Raw genomic sequence first — 26,995 nt, 5'->3', positions numbered from 1 at the left:
AAATTTCACAGCAAGTTAATCTTTTTCATTACAAATGAGAACACAAGTGATAATGTCCTCACCATTTTCCAAACACAGGGTTAACAGTATTTGTAACAAACCAATGAGGGCATTTAAATAGGAAAATCGCAAACCTAAATCCTTAACATTTTTTTACACATTGATGACTTCATTTTATTTGTCATCTATGTATTTACAACCTTGTTACTTTTCATATAATTCATTTTTTTTGCCTTTTGAAAACAACTCGGTTCCCACCAGCACACTGCTGTGCAGCCTGGTTCTACAGTGGGTATACTCACAGTAAGAGAGAAGCATTTCTAAATGAAGTCATATTTTCTCCATTTGTACTTCTTCCTATTTGTAAATTTGCAAGATTCATATTCCAGGTTATGATGTAATGAATTATATATTTTAAAATTACAGATTGGGAGAATTTTATGAAAAATGAAAACATTCCTCAAGATCTCACCTATTTATCCAACTATAGTGCCTACTTTATCTTACCTTTTCTCTTTCCTTTACAGAGCTGTAACATAAATTCTCAAAAAAGACTTTTGCAGTATTTAATCCTTTTGAAGGGCAATATATTTGTCTTACTAAAGATTGGTGTCTTGCTGTGGCTCAGAAAATGTAGCTACAAAGCTTGACATTGTTAATTTTAGTTGTGATTTACGTTAACGGCACTGAAGTCATCAACTCACCCAATTTCCAGATACATCCTTGATTTCACCTCAATATCCTTTTTCTATTCCCTGTGAGGCAGTATTCCACACAAATAATATGAAACACTACGTAACAGTTGTATCCACACTACTTTTATCTGAAATATATATGAACAGCTTACCTATTTTTGACATAATCATTTTGACTTTAATTCCTAACCTCTGATTTTTTTATAGTATTGATCTTCATTTTGTGTCAAGACTTTAGAGAAATGATGTTGCTGGATTTTCCTTTATTTTTTCTTATTCCTAGTTCCAATGTAGCTGTAATTACTCTTCCAAATGTTAATCTATTAATGAGTTCCTAGAGGATTTAATGGCATTTCACTGCTGACAAGCAGGTTTTGGAAGTTTTTCTGAGTCCCGGATATTTTATTCAGGCATTTATCTTGATATTTCATATTTAACTGAGGTGCTACTTCTGTACTCTACAGGGCTCTACAGCGGCGGAAGAGCTGGAATTCACCAGACCTCGCTAATGAAATGGAAAGGAAGGAAAAATGGGGATTCTGCTGTCTTTGAGTTTTCAACCATTGTAAGAAAGATTCAGAGTTGATGACCATGTTGGAAAAACAGAGTTCCACAGGCTCCGGCAGAATAAATTCTCCAACATTAATTCGCACACTAGTTCCCCACTAGAATGATTATTGTGCCACAACTCGATCTCCCAGTATAGTGATATCCCAATAGTGATTGCCAAATCACTATTCTCAAAATGGACTACACAGTTAAAAAAAGAAATATCTAGAAAGCTGAGTCTCATTTCTCTGGAGGGGTCTGTGAAGCCAGGAGCAGTCAGCCAGCAGACTGGCTGCAGACGTCCTCACCTGCTAGCCAAAACTACCACAGCTTCGTGCCTGTGATATCACTGCTCATATCTTCCTGGGTGAATTCCATCATCAATAAAAGAGATGAATAAGAAAAGTTAACACAATTTCAGTTAGGAAAGAACTGAATTGCTAACTCTTTTTTTTTTTTTTTTTTTTTTTTAGTTAATAAGACGACACACGTATCTTTCCAATTGACCTTAGTTGATACTATTTGAATTCTAATAACAACAACATTTTTAATAGTGTTCTAAAATTTACAGTCCTTAACTAATGCATTATTGAGAAAAGCAATATGTAATTGCTATTTAGGCTTTTCAAAGAAAAAGAATCATTCTGACACAGCAAGCATGAGCTGTGTTACACCTGAAATGATGCCGGACAGTGGCCAACAAGAAATATGATGGTTAGAGTTACCGTTCTGAGCAAGAGGACAGTGGTAAGGTTTATATTTTGAATCAGCTCAGTCTGGAAACGGGCACACACAAAAAGCGTGGGTGACTTGTTGGTCTTCTGACCTACCTATAGTATCTCCAATTCCTGTAAGAACTGGAGATGAGGAAGGTAAACAGCTGGTCTAAAAACTAAGATAGGATCTGTATGTCTGAAAGCCAGCTGGATCCCATTCATCTTTTGCAGTGTATCGGGAAGTCATTCACTTAAAATACGTACTTTGCCATTTAAAAAGCATTTTTTATCACTGTGTACATATAGTTATTTCAGTTGTAGTCAACTGGCAGTTATCTTCCCACCAAATTTAAGAAATCATAAAACCTCTTCTACGTTTACTGATTTTTAATACCAGATGTTCACTTGGTAATTCCATTACCTTGTGACTACTTCCTATCAATTCATTAATTGCCAGCTGCTCAGCCAAACAGAAAAGCGCAGCTCATCAGATGGTATTGGTAAACAGCCAAACAAGAGCTTCCTTCTTTACCATTTCTTAAATTAGCAGTCACTGTGAAAACTATGGCAACCTTCACTTGTATATTAAGATTTTACCTTTACATTTCACTTTGAATCTGAAAGCGTCATATTGATTAAAATTGGAAATAATTTTGCAGTGAAAACTTTCTACTTGCACCCCTCCTATGAACTGTTTCACCCAGTGCTGCTACTGAATGAAAGAAAGGCACTCTCAGGACTAATGATGATAATGATGTATCTAATCTATGTTATAGCTATATTAGTTATTAAATACAAATGCAAATGACTAAGCCAATATTAAAAAGACCTGAGCCAGAACTAAAAGCTAGTATGTGCTTGGCCTAACAATATTTCCTTGCAAGCTCTGCAAAAGAGATGCTTCCTACCATATTTTTTTCTACTTGCAAGTTTAAAATAAGTATTCATCACTTATTCTTTAGCCTAGCAACTAGGTGTCTTAGTGTTAAGAAGTAACTCATTCTTGGCATTGCAGGGAGAGGGATATGCCTCCCTTAAAACGAGGAGAAATGAGAAGGATATTTCATACAATTTGTAGGGACCTGAACACCTCCCAACACAGTAGTTTCCTCGTATCAGTGAATAAAAAGATACAAAACTGCACACTCACTCCTTGTTCGCTACAGACAGAGCCAGAAAAATTAGCCCTCTAAGAAGCAAATTTACTACTATGTCTCACATGTCACTCCCCTAACATACTCTGGTACCCATTTCAGCAAGAAGCTGCCAGCAATGAACATGCTATGGAACAGGACAGAATGAATCTAATAATGAGAAAAATAACAAATTTTATGGAAGTTTTATTTTATAAATGTCGTAATACACTGAAAGCAATTCAGAATGAACTGAATGCACAGAGAGATATGAAATTAAATATGTTATAAATTCTGTAATGAGAAATATTTTTATATTGAATTGTTTCAGAGTATTCTGAGATCTCCACATTTTCCTGGCTGTCAGGTAAATATTATGAATGTGAGTTGTACAGCACACAGAAAATAGCACCTCTCAGCAATAATTACACAGCCCATCTGTATTCTCTTTAGGGAATTTAAAATCATGTCATATACATCCTTTACAAATGCTTTAACAATTTCACAAAATCAGGAGAAGAACAGAACACAAACAAAAGGAGACTCAAAAATCTCTACTGCATGTCTAGATCACACTGTATAAATAGTGCTTTGTTCTGTTTATCAGTAGACCAAAATATTCAGATGAAAATTGTGTAGGGTTGATGTGAAGTACAAGATTTCAGTTTCCCTACCAAAACACAACATTGAATTTCACCTAAAATGTCTTTTTTTGGGGGGTATGTGTGTGTGTGTGTGCGCGCGCGCATGCTGGAGGGAGGACGGGGTGGGGGTTGATTTGTTTCTGAAGTACATTGGGGTGAAATTCTGAAAGAAATGTGATTTCAAATAAAAAATAAAAATGCTTTCTTTTGATGTTTTTTTTAACAAAGCATTTCAATTACATTTAAACTTTTTTTATCTGTGTCTTCTAGCTGCATTCAACAAATGCACCATTTATTCCTAGTTGGGACCAGGATAACAGCAGAAAGGGTAAGAGAAAAGTACGAATACAGCAAGTGTAAGGGAAAATGACAAAAGAAAAATGGACAGCAGGAAACCAATTTGCAGAAATACTCCTACTCAGGAGAAGCACATCTCTCAGCAGCTCAGAAGAGGCTGTTAAGAGAGCCAGAAGGAAAGGGAGAGAGGAGAACGAGGAGGAGGAGAGATGGGAGGAGGAAGGGTGAGACATGAGCAAGAGGAGCAAGGAAAGTGCAAAATATGTGGGGTGAATAGAACAAGAACCAAGGAAAACTTGGGAGAAAAGAGTAGAAGAGCCTCTCAAATCTCTGGGACAAATTTCTGCCTCTTCACTCTCAGTACTCTTTTGATATCTAACACAAACAGGAGCAGCTTAAGGCCCCTTTTCCGGATTTGGCTCCCCCTGTTTCAAGCCCACCCTAACCACTGTATCTCCCACTAACCTGTTTCAAAGGTCATCTGGGAAAGTGGCCTTTCAGTGAATACACACAGATTTACATAGTCACAGCTCCAGAAACTTGCCTCTTGCCAGCCGTCCTTATACATCCTTATCCCAAACCTCTCCCTGTGCCCTCCCTGCTTTTTGGCTGAAGTTGTGTAAGCTAAAATATGTTTTTATTCATACAAGCCCCTTCATCTTAACCTGTATAAACTGAGACTTTAGGCTTCATGACACTACCGTAACGCTCCTGGGGCCTTTACTGTGCGTAGCTTGAGGATCCACAGCTTGAGACCTCATTCCACTATGGATAGAGAGTGGTTATATGGGCACGGTCTGATTCCGAGGCTCAAAAGTACTGTCAGTGAATGGAAGAGCTGTTCCCATTTTTCCTGTGACACCTCTTCACGTATTTGCCATCCATGTTATGTGCTGTGACATCTCAACTCCTTTGGATCCAATTGAATTTAAAAGATCTGTTAAGATTTAGGTGTGTTTTCAGCATTCTCCTAAATCTGTGTTCTCAGCATACATCTTAACAGCCCCTTTATGATAAACTGTATAATATGTTGTCAATGCATATTAACAGTCATAGTCATTTGTTACATAATTAGTCATTCATTACAGGTCCACTGTAAACCAAAAATCTTAACGTTACGTAGCTACTGCTCTCTGGAGTTGGTTTGTTCTATGAACCTCAGTGAAAAATCCTTTCTCTTTTGTACAAAGAGCCCATCCAAACGTCACCTCTGAAGACCTGAAAATACCGTCCCTGAGTAGCCCTTTCTGAGTTTCAGGAACAAAACTGCTGGATGACTGTAAGCTATTACACTTATTCACTACTGTTGCTAGCCTAAACCATGGCTCAAGTGCACTTCAGGCTAAGTTTGACCCCAGACTGGTCCTCAAGACCAGGCTGGCAAAGCATCCTACACCTAGGTCAGCAGCTGGGCTGCAGAGCTCATCCAGCTGAAGAATAGCTCTGGAAAAAAAGAACAAACAGGAAAGTAGATACAAGAAGAGAGAGGGTGGTGAAGTCAGTGCTCTGTCAAATTTTGGTTTTGCCATATAAGACCCTCAATTATACAGATTCTTCAGAACCATTTGAGCCAAGTTTCAAACGCAGCAAGCTCTTTCAGATGTGCAGTAAATCCCTGAAAGACTGGATTTATTACAGGGGTACTGTCAGAACCGTAGCTATAGTACTGCTAGCGGGTGCTGCTATAATCACATCAGATCATATTATAGACAGCTAAGAAGGTTTTGTGAGCCTGGCCATTGTGCCTGCCTAATTTATAGTGTTCCTGTCAGGAAGAAATCAAGTTTCATAGTTATGACATTTCTTTCTGGAGCACTAAATGTTAACTTTGCTGATCATGCATATCTTGGTAGAACAGCTTACTTCTAAATGGCAAACGTGATATAAAAAGCATAATGACTTCATTCAAAACCTTTATAAAGCAGCTGATTCTCACACCTATAGAAAACAGGCCAAGTGGTATTTTAGTCAGAGCATGGAAACAGATACATACTCAATACATTTGATTCGTTTCTCCCATTTTAAGCAGCGACGATGCTGGAATTGCAGCCTATCTAAACCTGCTCATTTTTTGTACTTATTAAATAATAAAAGCAATACTGCTGACAGATAACAACTGCAGTATTGCTTTTATTTTACATGTTTTTGTAGAAGGATTTCATCTTAATTCATCGTCATTCAGAGCTGGATGATTGTACATAAGGGAAGGAAAGGACAAAACGGAGCCTCACTGTAATAAAATTCATCTACAGTTTCAGCACTCGGAACAAATGAGAGAAAGATGCAGCATCACTTGACAGGTGAGAGTAACACAGCAATGGATGCACACTTTACCTCTGTCACATTAGCTACTGGTGTATTTTCCCCTACATCACGTAGAGGAAGTAACTCCCACTAGAGTGCTGGAGAGACCTACTGTTGCTGTGGAGATACTGCGTATACTCTAGTCCAGGTGTTGGGGAAAAAATAGCTGTAAATGAGTAACTAGCATCAGCAAGGGCCTGCTAAAGAGCATCCTTAAACCTAACTGCTTGCAAAAAGCATAGTTTATATTATGAAGAACTAGCATTGTTTACAAATACATATTTAATCTGCATTTTGACATACTGACAGCAATTAATATATAATCAAAGTTTACGCAGTCTACTTGCTGCTACAAATATTCCACTGCTGTATTTAAGTTACAGTTTTCTCAAGAGGTCTCTGAACAGTTAAAGAAAAGGTTATGAAGTGAAATGAATGTAACCTCAATTAATTTCTAACAATTCAGTGACTTGCATTAACTAATGGATAGTTGGACATCAGAGATAGGATGTTTCCCCCACCCAGTCAAAAACTGTGCTGACACACTAATAAGGAGAAGTTTTCATAGATCTTAATCCTAAATAGTCTCTAAGTGGGGAACGCCCACCCCCCAAATTTTATCAGCCTCCCAGAATCCAAGAACACAAAATAATAAAAAAAAAATATTCAATGTATTAAGAACAACGTTTGGCCTAATTTGGAAGTGGACTGTCAGTGAAGAAGAAAAACAAACTGAGGCAATTTTGGAGATGTTCAGGGCCAGGACGAAGATCAGAAGGAAAACGAAGACCTCCAGAACCACAGCAACAGAGACATGTAATATATTACGCTACTGTAACATGACCAAAGAGATTTGCTTTATTCCCTGAAAGTACATTGATATCAGTAAATAAAAGTATGAAACATAAACATGTGGATGTGAACTACTTGTTTCTTCCCCTGCTTGATGTAGAAACAGAAATTCCTGCAGTGGCAGGCTGTGACAATAGAAAGTACAAGGCAATCCGAACTAATCTGTTTGCACAGCTAGTCTGTAATATTGACAACAGCAACTTTCTCAATGATAAAGTTATGGTATTTTATAATTAAGATGTTTTACAATAAAAACACGAGAGATCAAGTTCATTAAATCAGTGCAAATTATTAGAACAAAGTAACTTAGAACTTTGGGATTCCAGAATGATGGGGATATGTGAATGTAAACGAGCATAAATATATAAAAAAAAGACATGTACTTTCCAGAACAGATAGCTCTACAGATTCATATACTTAAAAATAAAGACAAATAGACTAAAATAACTATCTTTCAAAGCTGTCAAAATTTTGTTTTGTCAACAGAAATGTGCACGTGGGTGCAAACACACACAGAAGTTAGATTGATAAAACCTTTCATTTTTGCCCAAGAGGACACACTGTGTTTTAGAGAATCCCACGGCACAAATCTTTCACATGTCCTTCTACTTTGAAAATTTCTTGTCTTGACATATTTTTTCAGCGTGTGGCAGGACTTCAGCTCTCAACACAGGCACAAAAATTTCTTAACAACCTGCTTGGAGAGGCTATCAGAAAGAAGCCTTTCCAGAGCATAAACATGTTTTATCCAGCTGGAAGGAAATTTCGGTGTGGCCACTAAAGACTATACTCACTAAGCTACTTCTGATGATTTTCTCTGCTATCAACTTGTTCTGGAATTGCACTGCCCTGGAGTTGCTGTTATGTTCCATAGCATTCCCTTTTAAGTGTAACATTAAGTTTGATTTTAAACAACATTTTAGAATAGCTTTTGAGCTTTACCAGATGCAGCACTGCTTATTCCCCTAGCCTCTAGCGAGTGTTTGTATCTGTTTTTAATTACATTACAGATTTGTAGATAGAGCAGAGCATCTTAACTTCTTGACTGTACTCGTGGGTATTTCCTCAGGCTGAAGCACTGTCAGGAACAGCAGACCAGGTGTACCATAGGCAGCACAAGCTCACTGCCTCTCAGTTATCTTCCTTAAGAAAGCCACTGTGAATGATTTTGTTAGCCACAAAAAGCTATTTTTTTGAAGTCTCATAGATGACTCTTACCTTTATAACAGAGGCCCCTGCCCTGGAAAGAGGACTGTGCATTTGGGCTGCTGCAGCCATGTTAGCTATGGTATTGAGGTGGTTCATCTGATTCATTGCCATTGCAACCGAAGCGGGAGGTAGGCTGACGGGAAGCAGAGGGTGGGGCATCATCATAAACGGCAGGTCTATCCCTAAAAGAGAGCATGGGCAGGTTATACGCGTCAGTCCCTTATTTTATAACCCAACACCTTAATTTTTAGAGTCTATATTCTACTGGAACATTGACTAGTCAAACTCAGTATTACTATGTGTTAATAATTTTAATGTTGCACAGGGAATAATTGTCTTTGCAGACAATTACAGAGAAGGCTGTAATGTTTGTATTACACATATAATACAGCTCTAAAGTAATACAACTGCATTGATCTCTTTATTAAGAACAACAAAGAAAAAAAAGCACAAAACATGCAGATATTTGCATGTTTTTCCAGCACATCAGACTAACATTTATTAAGAATTTTATCTGACAATATACTCCTACCAAGTCCTCTCACTATGATTCCTCCACATACACAGCAATCTGAGACTAGATTTTTCTATCAGGACTACCTGATCACAGGAAGCTGCGTGCTGGACTACAGGCACTACTCAACTACCATACAGCCTGTGAACTGGAACATGTAATGAGAGGTTAAAATTGTTGCCAGAGGTTTTAATTTCCAAAAAGTGAGTTTAAATAGTCTTCTGCTATGGATATCAAACAACTTAAGAAGCTAGGAAAATCATTTGGGCCAACTTGCAGTTCTTGACATTGCCAAAAAGGTGATGTTACTGCTAGCAAAAATTGGATTTTCATGTTTCATTAACATTTATTTCAGCATGTGTATTACTTGTTGTATTTAATAACGAGTACAACGGAAAGGAAGACCAAGACACCAATTCACTGAAAAAAATCGTTTCAGGTTATTTTGCTTTTAAGATTTATTTAGAGACCACTTGAAGACAGCTATCTTTGGGCACCCAAAATTATTTTTTTCAGAAAAAATAGGACTCATTCTGCCAGACAAAATGTGTTATCATTTTTCTTAATGAAATTTAGATTAGAAATTGTCACTAAAAAATTCAGGTACAAGTAGCAAATAACATAATCATAAAGCTAGTTATAACCATATGCTATTCACATTAACTATTTCTAGAAGTTTTTTAACTTTTGGCTCTATCTTAACTCGTTTAAATAAGAAGGCCAGTCACCATTTTGGTATATGACAGAACCCACAATAAAAAATATCATTGACTGATATAGCTTATGTTATTCCAATACAATTTGACTACAGCAATATAAAAACACTACTGCCCCCACCATGAAAGGCAGAATTGTACGCATTCTGAGCTCCCACACTATTTCTGTTTAGCTTGAGTATATCATGATCAACAACTGTGATGTCTTGTGATTCACTATATATTTTATATTATGATCCATGCCAGTATTAGTTATGATAGGTAATAAGCAAAGCCCACGTACATCTCCCTTCACTTTAAACCATGCTGACAAACCCCTTCAGTGCTCACATTCATAAGCCTTTGTTCCCCTGCATATCTCCCTTAACAGCCCAATAATCTTCCCTCATGCTCTATAGAGTTCCAAAACTCCCAGACACCATCTGGCCACACTGAGTTGTATGTCTACTTAAAGTCCAATTGACATGCAAACTAAATGCAAACTACAAACAGAATTTAACAGCACATCACCAGTTTTAAGACACAATCCGTCAAACATTTTGTAGGACTATGAAGAAAATATATCCTACACTTGCAAATCATTGGACACAATGTCTGACATTCCATAAACCCTTTAATAGCCTATAGACATTTGCCTACTACAAAATCTACTGGAAAACACTTTTAAACTTTTCTTTAACAGCAAAGAACATAATATCACTGCACGTCAAATACATACAGGTATTAAATTATGCAAGAATATAAAATGAAATGATAAATTACAGTGAATTTTAGTCCTGGTGATTCTTAACCACTGACACTTGACCCAAAATGCTCAGGTCCACACCTTCCCATGAACCAAGCAGACCCATATTGTAGGGTCATTTCAATAGCTTTCATTTGTTTGAGTCTGGGCCCTACACAGGTAACCAGGAGCTATCTGCTCCTAGATCAGTGTAAGGAGCAAAAATTTGATTCATCCATTAAAACTAACACCAAAAATCAACTTTCAAAACTCCTGAGGATGAAGAGCTTAAACAAACAACAAGAATTCAGAAACAGAGATTTTCATTTTTCATCCATCATCATCTGTTAGAATTAACTTCACTTCTCACTAATTTTTAAAATATTAATCCTGAACATTTTTCTTGGAATAACCTTCCCTTCCCTTCCTTCCCTCTTTGGGTGCAAAGGAGAGGGGGAACTGCTGGCTTTCCACCTGTTCCCATCCTAAGGCAAGGAAAAGAGAAGGGTTTAAAGAGATGGGTTTAAGCTCCAAATCCAAACTTTACCTGTATCATTTTATTTAAGTGTCTTTGGATACCTGGATTCAATGGATGACCTTGCCCACATCTGTAAAGCACAAGGCAGAACAAGGCAGAGGGATTGCTTCTGCTCGTTTTTAACTAGACACTTTGCATTTATTCCTGGCTTTCGTATTTTTATTTTGTGGTTCACATTTTCACCTGAAGTAGAATTTTGTCACATAGCTTAAATGTTAAGCTTTACAGTTATTTTCCCTTTCAGTCCAAGCCATGGAAGTATTAATTAAGGACTACGCAACAGTGGGTGACTGTTCAAATAGGGTGGTTTGCACATGATGTGCAAGCGCAGCAGACAGCACAGCGGGAGGACTGACCCTCCTGTTGCTCATGTCTCCCACCCATTTCCCCCACCTCCAGGAGGCTGGGAAGGAATGCAAGCCCAGCCTCCAAGTAGGGCCCCATGTACTTTTTTCTTCCTTTTTTTCCCCTGCAAGAGCACGGTACGTACTGTTGGTGAGCAGGTGATTCTGCTGGAGAGGACTGAGTGGGTGCGCACTTCCAAGGCTCGACTGCCCTGACAGTGTGGGATGACCAATGCTGTGCTGTGATCCTGTTGTAATGGGAGACTGAAGCTTGTCTTTATCCCAGGAGGATTCACTCCCACCTGCAAAACAGGGTAGAAAGCAAGCATAAATGGCATACACTTCTCTTTAAAAGACATTTTGCTTGGTTAGCAAAGCGCTATAATACTCTTTACCATAGCTAAGCACCTAACACAAGCACAGCACCTGAAACCTCTAACTGATTTTTTTTTAAAAAATGAAATAATTTAATCCGCATCAGGCAGAAAATATGATTAGAAACTTGCAGCATCATCTACTTTCGTAACACTGGTTTCTGGAAACAGGAAAAGCTAGATGGTTAAGGATAACATCACCCAAGTAAACATCAGTCACAATTAAGTAAATCAGGCAGAAAGGGAACATCTGAGACACTGAACCACAATCTCCTGCTATCAAAGGCAATCAGGCCACCCAGTCCCTGCCAGAGACTAACAGGTGTCCAACCCTCGGGCTCGTCAGGTCCCTCATTACTGTTAATCTCACTGGAGAGGCACTCCGCTGCTCGCTCACGCCAGTGCTCACTAGCAGTGTTGGGCATTAGGTTGGGCGTGGAAATCATCGGTATTCAGAGATTTAAATTTTAAGAATCCAGATATCTATTATGTACAGTAATTACTGTCCACAACAAAAACACAGTATAGCAAACTAAGCACTCGTGTTTGCTCTAGAGTATATTTGGTCTTCTGAAAATAGGGTGTTCTGCAGCAATTTTACAGATTGTCGTTCACACTTGAATAGCAAGTTCCTTTTAAACAGCAGTGAAGTAGACCATGTTAGTGAATACCAAAATACATCTGGTCCACAAAACAAAACACCTTAAAAAGTTAGATTGAACATTTATAGAGTAAAAAGGTATTTTAAGTACACTCCCTCCTTCTCAGGTACGCCCCACATTTTCAATTAGATTATAGATTGTTATGAAAACGTGTAACTGCAGTATTGACTTTGTTTTGGATTTATGAACAAGAATTTCAATTAGAATAAGTAAATAGATTACTGTGATGCAGCACAGAGGCAGAAAGCAAAAAACATTTTAATTGAACATGAAAGTAACGGAAAAATTCCATTCTTTATGACAACACTTAGCTAATAAACATGATTAATACTGCTAAATGCAAAAGTTTGAAAGATCAATGATTCAGAAAAAAGGAAAACACTCCATCATTTTAGCACTATGTCCAACTATGAATTACCTTCCTATAAAAGATTTGTAATTTGTAAAATGATGAGTAATACATTGACAAAGAAAGATACACTAAATTATACTATGTGATATAATATAACATGGCATAGTGCAGTAATTAGAAGAAGTACTACAGTTACGGCTGTGTCAGCATCTTTGTTATTAAATATACTGTATATCAGCTCTTTCAAATAACATTTGACTGATACTTAGTATAGAAGTTCGTTCACTTTAACTACTGTAAAACAGAGGTGGTATTATTTGGTAAAGTATTCCTTAAGTTAAATGTGTAATTTAAAAAAGATTTTCTGAGGAAATGTTTAGTATTCGAGTTTACCACGTGACTTTTCTCCATATGCTTTTTCTGTAAATTTAACATTTACACTTTATTCTTCCTGAAAAAACACATGACGTACCTGAGAATCAATTTTTTTGCTTAGAAATAAGTTTTTGTACATGTAACTTCATGTACCAGGGCAATGGCCACAAGAATTGGGCACAAGAAAGTTTGTCAGAGGTTTCTGAATGAAAACAGAACACTGCACTATTTATCTAAAAGTCTCCCTCACCCCGTTTGTTCTTTTCCAGTACTTCCAAACCCAGGCACAGGTGGTCTAAACTCTTAGCTCGTTTATTTACTTCTGGAAGCTTCTCCTATCTTTCCAAAGCCTTGTGCACCTACCCACCATACTTCTGTGGCCCTGAAGCTGTAGTATCAGAGTGCCCTACCAGCTTTCTGTGCCCAGCTTTGCAACATAGGGAAGTACAATTATTTGTATTTTACAGATGGAGAATTGCACAGCAAAGAAAAGTGACTTGCTTAAGGAAATACAGGAAACCTGCAATGGAACAGGAAAATGAATTTAAATTATGTTGTACAGTCCAAATCACTGGACCAGTTTTCCCTGCAGATGGGGACAATAATAACTTTTTTCCCTGCAAATTCCACTTGTAAATCTGCTCCAGTATTCAGTGCCAGCAACACAAGAATAAATTGCAATACACTTATCTCTACAGACCATTCCTGTATTCTTATGTTCCCTATCACTTCTCCTTAGAGAAAGAAAAAAAATACTGCTGAGCATATGATGTATAATAAAAGTGCACGTTAAATGAAATGTATCCTGTAGTCTGCACTATACCACATAGATAACAGCTTCATCATTTAACCTGGACTGCATATGCTATGTAGTAGCAAGTCTCTCTAAAAGAAAGTAATAATTACAACTTCTTACCTAGAACTGTTCAATTGTGAAGTGTTTCATAAGGGCAGTATGATTATCTCCAAGTGGGAAAGTTGAGGTGCAGAATTATGAAGCAACTTCCTCCACATTACCTGGTAAGCTAATGGTGAAACTGGAAGAGAAGTCAGGTCTCACGGGTCCTACTCCTGTGCTCTATTACCATAGACACTTTCAATTTATCCTACCCACAGTCCCTTTGCACAGCTAAACAAGAATAGTTGTAAAAGAAAACTTGCATCCTTCCCTGCAATATCTATTCCCGTACAGTATGAAAAAATTACATATTAATTAATAGTAAGCCAGAACTAGATTCACATTATAAACCAAATATGTAAAATGCAAACCTATGGTAATACACTCAATCCTTGTACTGTCATGCAACTCTAGAAAAGTTTATTTTTGAGCATACACATTGTCTTAATTAGTAACACAGTTGGCAGCATATCAGCATATCATATTCAACACAGATACGTATCAATGCATACTTTCAACTTCTTTCTTAACATAACAATTGAAAGTGTTCTACAGCAAGTAAATCCTTGTTAATACTTCAAATTTAAGTTTAGTCACAATTTTTCAGGAGATTTTGGTTGACCACCAGTTTTTGTCCAAACAGGTGCCATCAATAAGGCAAAGAGGTCGTGTTTTGATTCTAAGTCCTGCCTTTGGTATGATGAGCTTACGGGTGAAACTAAAAATGAAACTTTGTGATATGAACCACGCAATACACAACAGGGAAAAAAAATATGAGACACAAAATTTTCTTCTCTCATTACATTCAAAAGGTTTGGTCTTTGAAGAAATTTGTATTAGGAAAAAATAATTTTTTTGTCCATACTAAGCTAGCGAAGGCTCTAATTGTTTTTAATATAGCAGATAAGGAGTCTAAAATTAAACAATGATCCATACTACTGCATATAGAGATAGATTTCAGGTAATTTTGTTTAAGTATATGTGAAAAAAGGAGAAAAAAAATGGAAGAAAGCAAACATACAACACTAAGGAGAAAGAGATAACAGAAAACAGCAATGGGACTTACCGCTTGTGTATGAAGGGAAATACAGCTTTTTATTCGTTTTAAATGAGAAAGAATATTTCATTTTAAAATATAAGTAACTTGATTCATAAGTGTCATAGGAATAGTATTAGAGCACTCAGAAATCTGTTGATTTGTCAAAATGCCAATACATCATTTATACACTTTACAAAAAGCTTTACATTTAACACTATTACCCACTATCCATATGACCTTCTCTCCAACAGATAAAACTAAAGGACAAAAAGGTAATTTTTCCTTATCTTGTTTGCATTCTAGCTGATCTTGTCCCAGAACAGATTGTACTCAGCATTAAAAAAGGGCAAGAGAGACAAGAACCTCCATCTTCCCGAGCTCCTGACGCTTGTCAGCAGCGAGCACTGAGACTGCGGTTTCCTTAGCACAGCACGCTGGGGCGGGAAGGGAAAGGCAAGGTATCAGCTGGCTAGCCATCCTAAAAGCCTGCAGAATGCACTGGCTGCCCAGCAAAGCAGCTAAAAAAGCTCTGGCCTGCTTCAACCATCCGGTTCAGGCCACGTAGCAAATGTTGGTGTATGGTTCTGCTTTCAGATCGGCAGCTAAATGCAAAATCTAGATGAGAAAAAAGGCCAGACTGCCCGCACTGCACACGCTTACATGGAAACGCAGCACATGTTTCAAAGGGCACAGATAAAGATGGACTCAACGTGGATTTGGTAAGAGAAAGAGTTATTTATGATACACTTAATAATTAAAAGTCTGGTATTTGCCCATCTTACCAGCTTCTTTGACAGAACTTTTTAATGAGTGCATGAATTGCACTTATGTCCAACTAAGCACAAGTAAAACGAACCAACCCCACTCCATTCACTTCTAAATTAAAATGCGGTGAGAGGTAAGCATTCCCTTAATGCCATTTTACAGTCCAGTGGCCAAATTCTGTATGTCTCTGTTTCCAAGTCCCTATGAACAGTGAATTCAGATGAGTTCAGATGCCCAGGGAGCTGAATCACAGGTAGCACGGACAAGCAGGGCAAATCAGCCTAAGCAATAGCTACACGTGCTGTTGATGAGACACACGGTACCCCCAGACCCACTGCAGGGGCATTTACAATCATGTACATGTCAGTAAGCAAAGTGCCTCCATTTAAATTTTGTTTAGTCGAATAAAATGCAGTGAGAACCTCAGCTTCATTTTTCTGAAAATGCTGCTACTCACCCGTCTTTGGTTTCAGTAATTTTGTAACTCTCTACCTCTCTGTGCATTTGTGTTTTTCCAAACAGAATCCAAAAAACTTTTTGGGGTGAAGATACATTTGTGACAATTAAATTAAGTGTTGTGGTTTTAGGTATTGAAAGATCTCCAGAAAATAATGAAAGTTCCATTTGGTGACAGTTTCTTTTCATTTGGTTTAAAATTCATTTTATCAGCCTTAAAACTATCTGGTCTAGCTAAATGAAATCCACTCTGTCAGAGGTTCCTTTGAATTGAACAGCCACACTCTTGCAATCTGTGTCTGTCATTTTATTTTTTGTTGTGATACATTTCTGAAAAATTGAACTCAAATTGTTAAAAGCAATACCATCTTCACCATCCAATTTTATTCTAAAATTATTTTTAAACACATTTTTCATGCTGTTGGGCATATTAGGCATAACATGATCTGCAAAGAAAAAAGTATTCAGTGCACTGCTATTTCAGCACTGGTAATTTTCAAGTATTCATCACCTCTAACTTCTTTAGTAAGTGTCCAGCACTTACTCATGGCCTTTGAAATGTTTCGGCTTACCTAGAACCCCAGTACTCCTAAAACAAACTGGGCCTGTGTGACAGTATTCCCAGCCCCAGTGTTTTCAGGTGGTCCAGATTTTTTGCCTTTTTTGTTTGTTTCATTTTTTTGTTGTTGTTATTTTTGTTTCGTTTGGGTTTTGTGGTTTTTGGTTTTGATTTTTTGGATTATTTTTGTAATTTACCAATATCCTCATCTCACCACGATACTGGGGAAAATGGTCATTTTTTTGGCCAACACAGAATATCCTCTGCTGAAAACGGAGCCTACACACTTCAGCCTTCAGCCTACAACTTTCTGTCCACTCTTTTCATGGCATCAGCATTTGAATGGCCCAGGAAGAGACTATTAAGCAGAAAACAATTTCTATCCTACTTGATAAACTGAGATTCTCATTACAGTAAGAACAGAAAGATACCACCCAGGTTATACTCCTGGTAAACTGTCACTTGCCTGTCGGAAAACCGTAAAACTGTTCTGGGTCAGGATTACGACCCATTTAACCCTAAATTCTGTCCCTGATATTGGCAGTAGATGATATTTACGGAGCCCACGCAAGTGTGGACACTTCCTGTGGTCGCCTATTACAAATAAAATTTCTTACTTTAAAATAGGAATGAGATTTTTAATCAGCCCCCAAAAGCATGACACTGAGCTGAAAAGCTAAATGGAAGATTTGCAATGCATTTAAAGCCTTAATGCATTGATTTGTTTAGCTATGTGTATTCGGCTGTATCAACTTCTGGATTGCGCCCTACAAGAGAGCCATGAGAGTGTGTAGGGTAAGATATTAAAACTCAAGAAATCCAGTGATGGCTTTACTGGGCTACTTCCAAAAACTTATCAAGTGGTTCAGCAGATGTAATTACTGCTTAGCCCTGCCAAAGCTTTGAAATGTGCCCATTAATTCAGCAATTCCCAATCTGTCCATCAGTCAGTCATACTTAAAAAATATGTCTGTCAGAACTTAGGTGAAGTAATCTGTTGATAATTATGCAGTAAGAAGGCATCTGAAATCTGTATGTAATTTCTAAACTTTTTGAAAAGTCTTAATGACAGCAAAAGCAAAGTTTATTTCACAGCAAACAGGATACTCAAGATAACTAGGAATACATCTGAATATTTGATGCCAATTTAATTAAGAATGATTAATTCCAGGAGGATACTTTTTTACAAGATAAAAGCAGAGATGTAATATTTATTTAGGAACTGAACCATCCCTCCAAAACCATCAATTGCTTCCTTTAAAATGAACAGAGAAAAAGAAATAAGGTGGTAAATGAAACGTGTCCTAAGGTTCCCAAATTATGATCAGTGATTACAGTGCTTATAAAGCACAATACCGGAATGTCAGCTGCCTTGGAAAGAAAGGCTGTTCTACAACGGGCCTGTCCAGGCAAACCAAAATCCCACAGTTACAATCAGGTGCTGAGTGTCGAAGACTGCTAAGAGTGCAAAACCTATTCTCTCTCTAACAGACTGGGACATCCATCCCTTCAAATTATACACACAGAAATGCTGATGGCTACTAAAATAAGACAGAGAGTTTTCTCCTGCTTTCTGAGACCAGTGTAGAGGAACTACTGGCTACAGCAACAAAACTTTTCAACAAAACAGTCTTATGCAGACAACTGCTAAAAGATGGATGGCTTTTTTATCAAGTAACTAATATTAAAAAATGGGGAAAATGTTGCAAAACAAAGAGATGCAGGGAAATAATAAAATGCAATATGTAAGGGACTAGTTTGATAAAAACACAAACTTCTCAAAGTGGCAATATTTTCATTTAAACTCAAAATACCAAACACTTCTCAATAGATCATTTGATTCAACTTACACCATCAAACCACCCCGTATTAAAGTTAGGTTTAGCAAGATGAAGCATCACATGTATAGAAAGTTAGATACAAACTATCATAATAATTTGCATTAAAATGCACTAAAAATCAAAAGCCCTTCTTCACGTTAGCTACCTGTATCCATTTTCCTCTTCTTTTGCTAACTTAGTTGTGCATAAGTACGAATCAAAACAAGTTGCTTCTTGGCCAGGAAGGAATGTGACACACTGGAGAAACACTCTGATAATTAATAAATGAAGCCTTTGCTTCCTTGTTGCCTGATAGATACCATGTGATAGTGAAGGGGAGGGGGAAGGGAAAAGCTTGTGATCTTTGTATCAACAGTTAGATAGCTATCGCTTCCTAAATGGAAATTAGCTGTGATATCGCAGGAGGGAGGGGCAATACAAGTAAGGAATAAAGGCTCCCAGAATGACGGGGCACAGCTACCGCCCATCGAGCCGAGCACCTTCTCTCCCACTAGGGCCCAAAGCAATGCTTACTGAAGAATTTAAATGCAGAGAAAACCTACAAACCCACAAAAAAATCTCCCAACAATTTATGGATTAGGAACATCCTGAAACAGAGGTATTTTCCTTGAATTTAGTAACTTTTAATAGCCTTTTCTTCCACTAAATTAACTGGATGTCAGGTTTTTGCATATCTACATGGCTACAATACCCTGTAGCAAGGAGTATAGGAGCTTGCCTATGCACCGTATGAAAAACTACCTCGGGATTCGCAGGTGTGTTTGGGGGATTAACCTGGCATTTGCTGCCTTCCTGTCATGTCTCCTAGTTCTTGCAGTGCATGAAGTAGTAAGTAATAAAACCCTATTCAGTTTCTTCTATGCAATGTGTAGCATTATTCTTGGAATGAGGGACTTCAGAAGGCAGACCCTTTTGGATCTACGTCCATGTCAAAAGCATATGCAGCCCCTTTCCCAAGAGGGAATAAATGACCTCTATTCTCTGTCACTTGAAGTAGTGCAGTAAGGAACCTCAGCAAGTTTGAGCTAGGGAGCAGACAATGTAACTTCGCATTCTTACTGGGAAGTTGGGTCGGGGAGACCCCTACTCCTGACAGCTTACAGAACGTGCTTTTGACAAAATCTTACACTTATCAAAAGTGTAAGGCTTACAAAAGGGCTTACAAAAATCTGCACTGATCATTTCAACAGGCAAGATGTGGGGGGACGCAAAAGCGAGGACAGCCTTTAAATGGTCAGTATTGCTGTGAAATGTAACCACAAGACTATGGTTCATTCTTGCACAACTGATCTGCTCCCTTCTGCACCCCCGATGCCTATTGCTAGCATTTTTAGTAATAAGCATATGACTTTATCACTAGTTATTTTTCTGTACAAAGATAAGAATACTCTATTAGAACATGGTATCTCTTCTGCTTTAGGACCATCAACAAAAAAATTAACTGCTTTCTACTGCAGGACCAAAGTCTGTCTTCAGAAACACATACATTTCACAGAGGGAAATGAGGTCAAAATATTGGTCTGTCATGTTTTTATTACTGTTGATGATGCACAAGCCAGAAATAAAACAGCTTAACTTTCAGATCTTGAACACAGTTTGTAGGGCTGCCTGCCAGAAAGGATAAAACATGCATCCTTCTAAACTCAAGAACTGCAGCCAGCAAGCAAGGAACTGGGATTTGTATTCCAGCGATGATAATCATTGACACCATCACTCATCACAAACCAAGCCTTTTTTGATTTTGTTTTTATTTTTTAATTACTTAATATTTTCCCATATTTAACAACTTAGCAAAACAACTGAGACGTTTTGAGAACATCTTGACATCCACAGCAGATAGGTAACGCTACAGTACAAAATCAGATCATTCAAGTTTCAACTATTTATTATTTACTATTTCTTTGAAATAATTATGAACAGTTGAAGTTACAAATTGTAATCTTCCGAGTTAATCTGTAGTGACATAAACGAATTATGTACTTATAATCTTTTCAAAACCTCCTAATACTGAAAGAACTCTGTGTAATATAAAGTATGGCTTGAAAGAATTAAACACAGTCTTTGGCACTGTATACATACACATTTGGACAACCTTCCAAACCCCTGGTAATTTGAAGCATCTACACAGAACTCAAAGACACTGGATATTTTACTAGAGAATGAGAGGTTGCAAGAGGGATGCCTAACATCCTTCTGTGCTGAAGCTGAATGTCTGTAGAGGCTCTCAGAGATTTACTGTCAGAAGCCCGTTTCCATGAAGGGTCAGGAAGTGCAGACACTTGCACAGTTCCAACAAGCTGGGTCAGTATGGGAAACACTGGCAAGGTATCTACCGATTCTGAAGATGCACTGTTTTCTGTATCTGGCATTTGATTCCCTGCACTAAGTTATTACCAACTTCCAAAAAATTTAGAATGCTGCCAAAACCAGGAGAGCCTGTGAGTAAACCTAATTCACATAAAAGGTCAGCAGTGACATCTACTGTGTTTCATTTAATGTCAGTCTAAAAATAACATGCAAAAAAATCCTGAACTATATTAGCAGCCAACATCATACTTCCTTTAAAGCTCATAGTAGTAGCTGAATATACACTTACCACAGCACTCAGACATCTTACGTAATCAATCAATATTTGATTTTCAGAATATTTTTCTCATTCAGCAAACCTAGCCATTGGGTGCTCTCATCTTTAGTGCAACTCTCAATGAATCTCAGTGGGCACTTTGCATTAGCTTCTCTAAGGAGCAGGATCAAACCTCTAGGAAAGGACCAACAGTGCCAAAGAAACTATTCAAGAAAATACATACTAAATTTGTTACTGCGTAAAGGACATTCTCTATCTTGAAATCAGTATTACTTTCTGGGTACACCCATAAATAACAACTATAATCAGAACAAACTTTATTAAAATGTTGATATTAATACCAGAGAAAGTGAAAATATTTCTTAAGAAGAAAAAGCGAGAGGCTTCAGCAACAAAATACAACAGCACAGTGCCAAGCTGAACTTAACTAAGCTTGAGGTTTTGGACAGGATTCATTTCTGCTTGTGGTGTAAGTATGCACCACCTTGATTATCATTTAAAAAAATATTGACAGCTTGCCTTCTCATACCAATGCCTAGTAACAAATTCCAAATGTTTTGTCACATTTCTTGTGAGCAATGCCATCTGCCAGAGGTGGCATTTCATGGCTGTTTACCCTGACTCCCTCCAAGAATTCATCTGCCACTATCTAATGCTGCCTGAATAAAGGGGATTAAGACTCTGATGCAACAGAGACTATTGATAATTTGGTATAATTGGGAAGAAATGAAGATAAATGAGGTTGAGGATGGAGAGGCAATTAGTTGAGCTGCCTGTACAGCTGTGTTCTCAGCCTAGCTCCCCTGGCCTTTTCTTTGGTGAGGTATGTGCAAATTAAACATAATGACAAATACACTCTTCCCTAAGCTTTTTAGTTTGGGAAGCTTGAATATATGATTTTCACTTCTGAGAGTCTACGCAGTTTTCAGTTACAAAAAAGAAGAAAAAAAATATACTCGCTGTTAAGATTTTTAAAGAGCAATGTGCATTGAGCACACCTATGGCTCAGTGTCTGTGCCACAGCTCCCCATTTGGCAGTGCTATGTAACACTGGTGCTAGTTTTGTGGTTTTGACCAAAAAGGATGAAGGCTTCTGCCTCCCTCAATGCTACAGGGAGCCTTGATCGTTACAATTCTAGATGCCTTTCATACCTATATTCAGTGTCTTATCCTGTAAATATCCTTTATCCATGTAATTCGTCAAACAAACCCCAGTGCATGAACCCCCTCAACTTTGGATTCTTTAAAAGTCCAGCCCCTCATTCTGCAGCTGGACTTCCACTGGTTTTAATGTGCTAGCTTTTAAAAATACTGGTCAAAAAACTTCAAGTGAAATGTCTTGAAACTGCAAAAAATATGCATTTTACTCTACAACAGCTCTTATCATTTGCAAGACTTTTAGTCATAAATACAATATGAAGACAGCTACCCAGATAAAAACCTTATTTCTAAGCTACATTGTTCAGGTGAGGCAAAGTAATCAAGCTTGAATACCTTGAAATGTATTTAAATCTAGGGTGAACATGGTCAGACTACAAACCTCCAAATCAGAAGGCACACATCTGTAAGTCTGATTTCTAGTTCTTTCAAATATATTGAGATACGTTCACACTTAGAAAAATGTGCACTCACATAGTTTAACATAAACACACAAACCTCACATTTGCCACAAGAAACGCCACTATATATGTTTCATGCAAGATTCTAACATAGTTTTTCAGAAATATCAAATAACGTAAGATTCCTTTCAGAAAGAAAACCAGTATTTACAGATGCAGTGCTGGCTTACAAACATATCTGCCTAGCTACCTACCACGTGAATTTTTTGCTTTCATATGTAGGTGATTCTATTTGAATGAGGTCTGACATGAAAGACTTCATAAAATTGTATTTTTTCCTGCATCCACATTACCTTCAGCTATTTTAACAAATTATTTTATTGATTACTTGAAAAAGGCTCTTTAGATGAAGCCAAAGCCCAGCTCTTACACACAGAAGAGATCTGGGGAAATTTTGGAAGAAAAATGTTGTGTCTTAAAAAGAATGACAATTTAATGTATTTATTTTGTAGCATGAGTTTTCAACATAGTTGCTTTGTATTGTAGATCCTCAAAGCCGAAAACACTTGAAATTATTCCTTTTCAAACTCACAGAACTTCCGCAAAGTACAATGCCTCCTCTTGATATTTTGCATATGAAAAAGCCTTTCTTAACCTCAACACTGTACTCTTCCCTGCTACTAAAAGTCAACCAAAATTTCAGTTTAGCTTTATCTAATGTACTTTTTCATTTTGGATCAGACTTCTACAGAAGACAAAAAATAGGTCACTTTTTATGAGGCAAAGGTGTCAGAAGAACAAAAACCTCCAAACAGTTTATACTCAAGTTTAAATCTACCTTGTTTTGTCTTGCTGAAGCTGAAAATTTGGCTGAGGTTAACTGGTCCTTCATACAACAAAAGTTTTTAACATAGAGTTCAAACAATGATTTTTTTTATTAGTCTGCAACATTCAAATTGCATGTATTACACATCTGGTATTTTACTGAACCCCCTTCTCGTTAACATTGTAATGAGCAAAATTATTTGCTGCCCATCTTCTGGCTTGACACTTTATCTAACTATTCCAAGTTAATCTTTAATCTTGTGGCTGACCGTGTACAGTGCACACGTTAAACAAGGCACATTGAGCAGAGCTTTGGTTTTTCACTGGAACAAATGCCTGCTTTCTCACACCTGCCCCACAGCTGGACACACTTACCCACACTCACGTTGGCAGCCTCCACCCCCTGGGATCACACAGGGTTGAGCGCTCTCAAACAAAGCCCAAATACACATCCCTGTAGGTGCTCCTGACCACGTCAGCATTGCTGTAGCCAACGATGCCCAACCCCAGCACTTGCCTTTTATTTTGCTTTGGAGAAACCCACTGCAGGACTTGCCTGATCTTACGTCTCAGCATGTCCCCTGGCCCTCACCCACAGCGATGGCACCGCTGGCCACGCACTCTGGCCAGGCAGGAGGAAAACGGTCAGGGGGGATTTTCAGAATGGGCAGAAACTGCAATGCAGTGGCAAGACCAAAATCCAGACAGTGACCCACTGAAGCACAGGCAAGAAGAAAAAAAGGATCAAAACTGCTCCCTAACTTCAACAGGTTACTGGGCACAGAACAGGTTGCAGTTCCAAAAACACTTCCATAACCTAAAAGGCAGCAGAAGGCAGCTGCTGACTGAGCAAGCTACAAAGGAAAGGCAGGTGATAAACCAGAAATGAACACATGAAAAATTTTACACTGGCATGAATAGGACAAAGAGCTGAAAATGAAATATTCTGTTTGGCATGTTTGTCTTGCATCTTTTTCCCACTTCCACATTAAAACATTTGTCTCAGTCCATCTTCTTTTTCTTCCATTTCATATATCCCTTCCTCAGAGGTGGCTGCTAATTCTCTTTACATCAAAATCCCATCCCCGAATCATAAAATGTGACAGACTCACAATGACTGCAAGGGATTAAGTGAAGCTGTTCCTAAGAAAATATGCTGCATTTTTATAGAACCCCTCCTCGCTGTTTTTCAAACGCCTCTGTGATTACAGCTGTATTATGAGGCTAAACATGAGTTCTGCTTTACCTCGTCTCAGTTCTGGAACTCAAGACACATCCAATTTGAGTATAAAAGTGAGTATACAATAAACAACTGCTTTCTGACTGCTAGAGTTTTTTCTTTATTTATTTGTACCCTACTTTTAAATGATCGCTCATTTCCCTGTTGTCTACTGGTACATACATACAGCACTATTATATAAGATTGCAAAGCTAAACAATGCCACTATTACCAAGACAACTGTGATCGCTCGGAAGTAGAAAAGCAAAAGGCAGAAAGAAGTAACTGAAGAAGTATTTCTGAAATTACTATCTTACTTAGCATACTAAAACGTTACCACAAATACTCATATGCCACACCAGGTAAGCTTGTTAAAAGTGATGTTGGAATGGTATGTATCTGAAAGATGAAACACAGGAAAGAGCCGCAATGCTGTTAAAGGACCACCTAAAAACCACAGAAAGTTCCTAATGGAAAAAAAAGTTTTTCTGAATAAACGCCACCCTAATCTATAAAGTTGACTTGAAAAGATGTAATTTGTGGTTTACTGTGGGGTATTTGCATAAAGGAGCTAACACACAGCTCTAGCTGATGGCTGGGGATAATAGCCACAGATTTCAACAGATTTTCAGAGCTCCCTGGTATATGCTGAGAACAACAATATCAAAAGGTTCCTCTCTCCAGCACTGCTGGTGTCAAGGTTAATGAGCTAAACCTTGTTAAATTGATATTACCAAACTAAAGACTTCTTTATAGTATACTGCACAGATTTTGACAGACAAGCTAATGTAGAATATTGCTAGTCTTAATTGAATTAGAAGTTACTGCATGTATACAATTAAGATAAGTAAAAATAGAGGAGCTGAGAGGCAATTGTCTATCTAGACCATGCTACTGTCACATACCTCATGTGCTGCCACACATACACTTCAAGTGTCAAGTTCATTCCCTGAATTCAAACTACATTCAACTGCAGACATAAACAGGAGAGGAAATACCAGCATCTGCAGACAGGCTACTGGCTACCAGTAACCCTTAAAAAAAGCATATCTTGAGCCTCCTAACTTCCCTCTTTACCAATGCACACACTGAATCAGAAAAAAAGCCATGTAAACCCACAGAGCCTCTTGATGACTGTGCAAAACATACGCTCAAAAGCAGGATGAAGGGAAATTGCCTTATTCCCAAAGCACTGTGACTCAGAGCCATTCGGCAGCTACAACCAACCACGGAGAGTAAAGTAACACATCCCTTCTGCCAGGGTCACTTTTTCCATCAGCATGGGAAGTACCCTCCTGCTGGGGAGTGGGATTGTGCAGCTTTCTACCAGTTGCAAACCTTCTGCTGCATGCTGGAGAAGCTCCTGTCTACAGGGGAATTTTCTAAATTACATGTTTTGTAAATAACATATGTTATAAGGATACTGAGGATACTGAAAATACCTTTTTATTTTTTTTCAAAAGTAAAGTAATCAGCCTCAACAAAAAATCCAGGACAAATCTGTAAGAAGCACATTACAGCAGAATAGATCTGCAATTTAAAACTTTTGACTTTGAAATTATTTAAATAATATGAACATTATCTTAAAATATTTTTACATCAACCATACCATACAATAAGACAGAGGGGAAATAAATACCTGGAATCTAAACATACGTTAAGACAGAGGGGAAATAAATACCTGGAATCTACATCCAAAATAGATGAAAAAACAGCAGGGGGCGGGGGGGGGGGGGAGAAAAAAAAAAAAGAGGAGGATATTTAATGAATCATATTAGAATGGAAGGAGCTTATGAAAAATGAATGGCATTTGTAGATGATTAAATTTTGAAGGTGAGATGTTGTAAAACTACATCAACCATTTATTTCAGTACAATAACACATCTAATAAATAAAGGTTTTTTTAAAATCCAAACTGAAGATTCACCGCTATCTGATGACTTGGATTTTCCATTTACGTTGTATAGGGGCACAATTTGGGCTGCAATTATTCAAGGCAGTTTCAAAGAAAGAAGAGCTGCTAGAGTTGGATAGAAAATCAGTATCAGTCACTAGCAATAGGGCAATGCAAATGTTTCTTCTACAGACAGAATCACTCAGTTTAAATTCAGAGAGGCTCATTAGAGATTATCCTAAATAAAAGACACGTACAAGTTTCATGCAGATGCCCTTCTGTTTAGATAGTATTTTTCTATTAAAGTTCAATCTCTCAATAACACAGAAATGTTCTTTAACATACAGTATATAACCAG

General features: G+C 37.7%; 1 protein-coding gene across 5 annotated transcripts in view; it reads right to left on the bottom strand.

Moving 5' to 3' along the window:
- DACH2 (dachshund family transcription factor 2) overlaps positions 1 to 26,995 on the bottom strand; it is a gene marked incomplete at its 5' end in the record, with an annotated part of 310,315 nt that overhangs the window by 61,151 nt on the left and 222,169 nt on the right. For all 5 annotated transcript variants that reach the window (XM_080365637.1, XM_080365633.1, XM_080365635.1 and 2 more), the window contains 2 exons: positions 8,409 to 8,581; positions 11,382 to 11,537. In XM_080365637.1, the coding sequence (XP_080221763.1) occupies positions 8,409 to 8,581; positions 11,382 to 11,537 (329 nt within the window). The remainder of the gene's footprint in view (positions 1 to 8,408; positions 8,582 to 11,381; positions 11,538 to 26,995) is intronic.

The sequence above is a fragment of the Falco punctatus genome (genome assembly GCF_963210335.1).
Source record: "Falco punctatus genome assembly, chromosome: 15".
NCBI classification, from domain to species: domain Eukaryota; kingdom Metazoa; phylum Chordata; class Aves; order Falconiformes; family Falconidae; genus Falco; species Falco punctatus.
Note: the sequence above shows the minus strand (reverse complement) of the source record. Positions and strands in the feature narration are given on the sequence as shown.